The sequence below is a fragment of the Charadrius vociferus genome, unplaced genomic scaffold (genome assembly GCF_000708025.1).
Source record: "Charadrius vociferus isolate BGI_N301 unplaced genomic scaffold, ASM70802v2 scaffold549, whole genome shotgun sequence".
Classification (NCBI taxonomy): Eukaryota; Metazoa; Chordata; class Aves; order Charadriiformes; family Charadriidae; genus Charadrius; species Charadrius vociferus.
This window is the reverse complement of record NW_009650103.1, coordinates 1,692,366-1,697,931: the sequence shown is the minus strand read 5'-3', so window position 1 is coordinate 1,697,931 and position 5,566 is coordinate 1,692,366. Positions and strand designations below refer to the sequence as shown.

General features: G+C 60.2%; 1 protein-coding gene across 1 annotated transcript in view; it reads right to left on the bottom strand.

The window, feature by feature from the left end:
• Positions 1 to 1,618: 1,618 nt before the first annotated feature.
• RXRA (retinoid X receptor, alpha) overlaps positions 1,619 to 5,566 on the bottom strand; it is a 38,218-nt gene continuing 34,270 nt past the window's right edge. The window contains 1 exon segment of the mRNA XM_009892255.1: positions 1,619 to 1,857. Within this exon segment, the coding sequence (XP_009890557.1) occupies positions 1,710 to 1,857 (148 nt within the window). The 3' untranslated portion in view covers positions 1,619 to 1,709.

Genomic DNA, 5,566 nt, shown 5'->3' with positions numbered 1-5,566 from the left:
CTAACTCTTTTTTTTGGTGGGGTTCTGGAGATAACTCACGAAGGTGAAATGGGGAGGTGAAGGGGAGACGCTCCCCGGCTGAGGGATCCCATCCCGTGGGGCGCGGGCACATTCTTGGGACCATGTCCCTCATCCCCAAAAACCTGTCCATCTCCCTGCTGTCACACCAAACTCAAGGAAAGGACCGTGCAAAAACCAAGGTGATGCTGGTGCTCTTGGCATCCCGGCCGGGCCGGGGATGGGCGCGCTGCCCACGTCCCCCTCTCACCCCCGCGTCCCTGCCCGACGGGGGAGAGTCAGCAGAGGGGGAGCCCTGTTCTTGCTTCACCACTAATTAACAGCCACGATTACCAGACTGGCCAAGCACTCCCACTAATTGTTGCCTTGCAGTGTTTTGCACGGCAGCTGCTGAATCAACAGGAGCAGCGTCCTGGGCCAGTCGAAACCCCCGCGCGGGGCGAGGGCTCGGGCGCTGCGGGCCATGGGGAAACGCTCTGCGGTACCCGGGGCTGCTGCGCACCCACACCAACGGGCACGCAGGGGGTGTTGTGCCAAACCCACCCCATCAGCTGGAAACGCCTCTCCAACCTCACTGAACCGGCTCAGGACCAAAAAACTGAGAAGGAGCCATTGGGAGCACGACAGCTCCCGTCGCTCCAACCCTACAGCCCGCGAAATAAAGCCTGGGTCTGGCAGGACGGGCTGGACCGAGCCTCGCGAGCGGGGCCGTGGCGGGATGCTGGGCGCAGGGCTGAGGGCAGGGGTCCGGCGAGACCCCAAAAGCTGGAGAAGGGTGATGTTGAGTCCCTGGCAGCCTTCAAGCAAGTGCTCCAGACCTCTCGTGTCCGCGTGGGCAGCTCCACACCAACCGCAGAGGGATCTCTGGGAAGGGCAGCGATGCCCAGCTGCCTTCCAGGACGGCAAGAGGGGGTTTTTCAGGTGCTGCCGTCCACGGGACCTTCCGCACAGAGGAAGAGAGGGCACCCCGGCTCCCCGTGCCACCGGTTGCCTCGTTATTTGAGGTGGGGGTGGGGGATAAAGCTCAATTCCAAATCCTCTGCTTTTAATTGAAAGGAGAAGGCTCTGCGCAGCCACGGGTGACTCATTTGCGGGGCATGGGCTCCTTTTTCCAACATTCTTCTCCTTCTGTTCATCTTACAGCCCGATAGCTGAATAACCAGCAAGGGAAGGAGGTCTCTGGGAGGTACGGTCCGCGGTGGCACTGCCTGCTGCCAGCGGGATGAGGTGCAGCTCTGCCCAGGCTGGTCCCAGCACGTGCCATCTGCTGGGGCTGCGCCGAGGCCAGGCATGGTGCCCACCAGCGGTGCTTGCCTTGAGGAGACCTCCCCAAAACATGAGGTGGTGGTGAGTGGCACCCTCCCACGAATCTTGGGTTTGTTGGAAAGCGCCGGAGAGCCGAATGTGCTGAGAAGCACAAAGCGATGCAACCGCCCCGGGGAGACCCGTCTTCTGATGCAGAAAGTAAATGGTACCCGTGGGGCAGGTCTCGGGATGCAGCAGGGACAGCAAACGGACAAGGGTGAAGGCAACAAGGAGGCGAGGACGGCGGGGGGGGGGTCGCCCCGGATCAGACGGTGCCTCCAGCGCTGGGGAGAGGAGGGAGGGACGGGCTGGGGCGGCGGAGAAAAGCGGAGGAAGGGGTCCCGCGAGACCCCGGCCGGGCGAGGGACTGACCCAGCAGCAGTTCTCTAAGTCATTTGATGGGGCGCTTCCAGCATTTCCATCAAGAAGGTGTCAATCGGCGTGTCGCCTATTAGCTTGAAGAAGAAGAGGTGCTCCAGGCATTTCAGGCCGATGGACCGGAGGGCTGGGAGACGAAGCAAGAGCTTTGCGAACCTGCGGGCAGGAGACATGACATGGTCAGACATCCCACCAGCAGCCCCGCTTCTGCCCCGATGCCCAAAGCTTCTGTGGCCGCTCCGGCTCAGAAGGGTGGCGAGTCAGACACGACATCTTTTGCTACCGAAGGCATAGGGCTACACCCAGAGCTGTGCAGAGAAATCATTAATTATGTCCCCAGCCTTGAAGATCAGGCAACCACGGTGGCAATTCACAACAAACATGTGCTGCTAGCTGAGCTGGAAGAGTGAAATAGAAATGAAAGACCATCCCTGCACGGGGATGGCTTCACACATCTGTTTCACGTGTACACCGAGATGCTGGTGGGGTCCCCACACCGCAGCCACGGGGAGGAGGCACCGCGGGGCCAGCCTTGTCCCAGGCAGCGGCACAAGCAGCTTCAGCGACTCAAAGTCGGGTCAGGAAAAAGGGCACACAGCCAGGGAGGGTGTGGAGGAGATGCTGAGTGGGGTTAGCTGGCTCTTGGCCCGGCCATGCCCCTTTCCTGCGTGGTCCAGGCACATCCCAGGTAGCTCCGCCAGCCATCACTGGGGCTGCCCGCGGCCGAGCCCTGGGGGCTGCTGGCACGGCAGAAACACATCTGACAGCCGGGCTGGAGGCACCTTGGGGATGAAGCCCATGGAAGGAGACAAGGGCTTTGACTCAAAAGCCTGAAGGAGCGCTGCAAAACAGCCGGGACACAGGGAGCTCCCCTTCTCCCTGCCCAGCGCGGGGCTCCGACGAGCCCCAGCCGAACAAAAGCCCTTTCTCCGATGCTTGTCAGGTCGAACCCTCGATGCCGGCAAGAGCCGACAGGCAGGAGGGGTGCCCGGGGGGGCTGGGGAGAGCCGACAGCACTGCAGGAGCTGGCTGGGATGAAGGAGGCGATCCCGAGGGCTGGCGGGCCATGCTGGGGAAAGGCTGCGGTGTGTCGGGCTCCGAGGGCAGCAGGAGGCTGCGGAGCCGGGAGAAAGCCAGCGGCTCCTGTAAGGGTGCTGCTGAGCATCCCGTGGGGTCACCCGGGGTGTCCCCACCCCACCTGCCCGTGCCCCGGGGCAGGACGCTGCGGGATGTCACCTCCCCGCTCTCAAAATGGGGAAAAAGCCCTTTAATAGCCGGCAGCGCATTTATTTGTTTTTACTGCTGCACAATCAGGGCTTGAACATAAGCAAAGGCCGGAACCAGCCCATGGACAAGGGGACTCTCTAGAAAACCCACACATAGAGAGAGACATGCACAAACATACAGATATTATACATTCATGCACACTTCTCTTTTTTTTTTTTTTTTTTTTTGCTGAGCTGGCGAGAACGGTGGGATCAGAGCCAGGAAAAACAAATCAGTCCTACCATCCCATTCAGGAAGTTTCACTTTAAACCAAACCAGATGATGGCTCCAGCCCACAGACATGTTTAACTGTGAGATAACCAGTCCGCAGAACAACATACCAGGGCTGCGGCCGCCCGGGAGGGGAGAAAACAGCCCCGATTCCCCGCGGCTGCTCGGTGTCACGTACACACCGTGCCCTCCCTGCAGAGGAGCAGGGGCTGGCGCTGGGGGCAACACGGCTGGGTTTTTCCTAGGAATGCCTCCCTCTGACTCGCCGCTGCGGAGAAGTTCCCTTTTCGGTGTTTACGCGGCGCTCTCAAGCCCTCGATGGCCGGGGACTCGGCTGAAGCCACAGCGCCCAAGGGCATCTGAAGCGGTGGGGACGGCGAGCACCGGCCGCAGCGGGGAGCGGAGCAGGGGAGGGCGCCCGCCGTGGGCTCGACCAGGCGTTTGCTCAACAACCGCAGGAAGAACTTGTTTCCAGCCCCAGATGGTGATCACATTGTGCCATGAGACCAGGAGGATGGAGAGAGCTCCCGAGAGAGCTTCGTTTAGCTCTTGCGCAACTCCGGACTTCCAGCCCACGAGTTAACCCTCCCGAACCACCCGGGCTCATTCCACCACTGCCCCGCACCATACAAGAGAGGCGGTTAAGGTCAGCGATGCCCTGTCATGGCTCTCAGGACAGCCCTAAGCATCTAAAAACCTTTAAGGTCACCAAAAAAGGGCGTGTGAGGATGACACAAGAAGGTCGCCAGCCCAATGTCATTCAAAGCCGGCGAGAGATCAAACTCCAGAGCCCCTGGTGCGGCTACCAGACCTAAAACACTCCCTCGCACGTCGCCGATCGCGGAGGCAGAGCCCAGGGGAACTGATTTTGACCGGTGGCTCAGCGACTTTGCTCAGTCACACACGGCGCCTTTGTGGTGGCGTGGTGGACGAAGAGCGGGGCTCTCCCCATGCCAGCCCCCTGCCCAGTCCCACCACAGCCCCCTGCCCAGTCCCATCCCAGCCCGTGGCAGTGTGTGAGGGCAGCACGACTCGGCTGCGGACACTGGATGCCTGTGCGAAGCAAAGAGTTCGTCCCACCATGGGAATAACCCAGGAGAGCTGCTGGCCACCATCCCCAAGGCAGCTCTCCTCGTGCCAGGTACGGCCGGCTGCTCCCTGTGAGCCCCGAGGGGAGCAGAGCTCTTCTGAAACAACCAGAACACCCACAGTCCAGGGTCTGGGTCTGGATTTGCTTAGGAACTGCAATTTAATAACGCTTTTTGGAAGATTCGGCTTGAAAGTTGGCCCGGGGTCCAAACAAACCACCCTGGGGAGGAGGGGTAACCACCCCTGCTCTGCGCACCGTGCTCATCCCTCGCTCCCCTCCTCACCGCAAAGTCAAACACACCCAACCGTACCTTCCGCCCAACTCTCCCTGCCTCCAGCCAACATGAACACCAAGAAGCCCCTTTGCAGTGTGTTTTTTTTTCATCTGCCAGCACACCGGTACCCGAAGAGGGGGGGGGAAAGTCCAATATTACTTTTGAGCATGTGATCTGCCCGCTGCATTCATTGCTCTAAGAGCATCCTTTTCTTTTTTTTCCCTCAACCATCCAGACACGCAAGACCGGGAATGCAGGTGAGATGCAAATCCCAGTTGCTTGGGCTGTTTTTTTCCCAATATTCACGCCTCAGCAGCGATACGCACCAGCAGCAGTTCCCAGCGCTGTGCTTGGTTTCTCAAATGACTGTCAGTAACTTAACTGGCAGTTGCCAACTTCAGGCTGTAACTGGGAAAATGCGCCCACTCAGCTCCAGAGCGGTCCAGGAAAGCATTCCTAATTCCCCCTCCCATTCCCAGCTGGATTGGGGGAGGTGGGGAGGGGAGAAAAGAGCATCAATTGAGGCTTTCACTTCCCAGCAATGATGCTCATCTGCCACTGAAAATTAACTCCGTGTGCGTCTTATTTTCGCTGTGGTTTGCTCTCCGTGGTTGCCAAAAGGGAAACGATACCCCTTCCCCCATGTCCTCATCCCACTGCTGTGGCCGCAGGAGCCGGAGCTCCTCAGGTCTCGGCACCGCCGTCACTGCCCGACCTTGTCCTGCCTGCGCTGCATTTACCGGCACGGGAATAAAGACCACTCTGCACTTCACAGGGGGCTTTTCTAAGGACGTTCGCAGCCGTAGCGGGTAGAAACGAGTGGTTTTCTCTGCAGACAACTGCTCGCTCCCAGAAGACGGGGGAACAGAGCGCCCGAAATGGACCCAGCGCCCACACGCTGCAGGTGCGGCGACCCCGAGGACGGCACTCGGACCCTGCGCCGGGCTGCAGCACCCACGGCAGTGGCTGCAGCACCCATGGCAGAGGCTGCAGCACCCATGGCA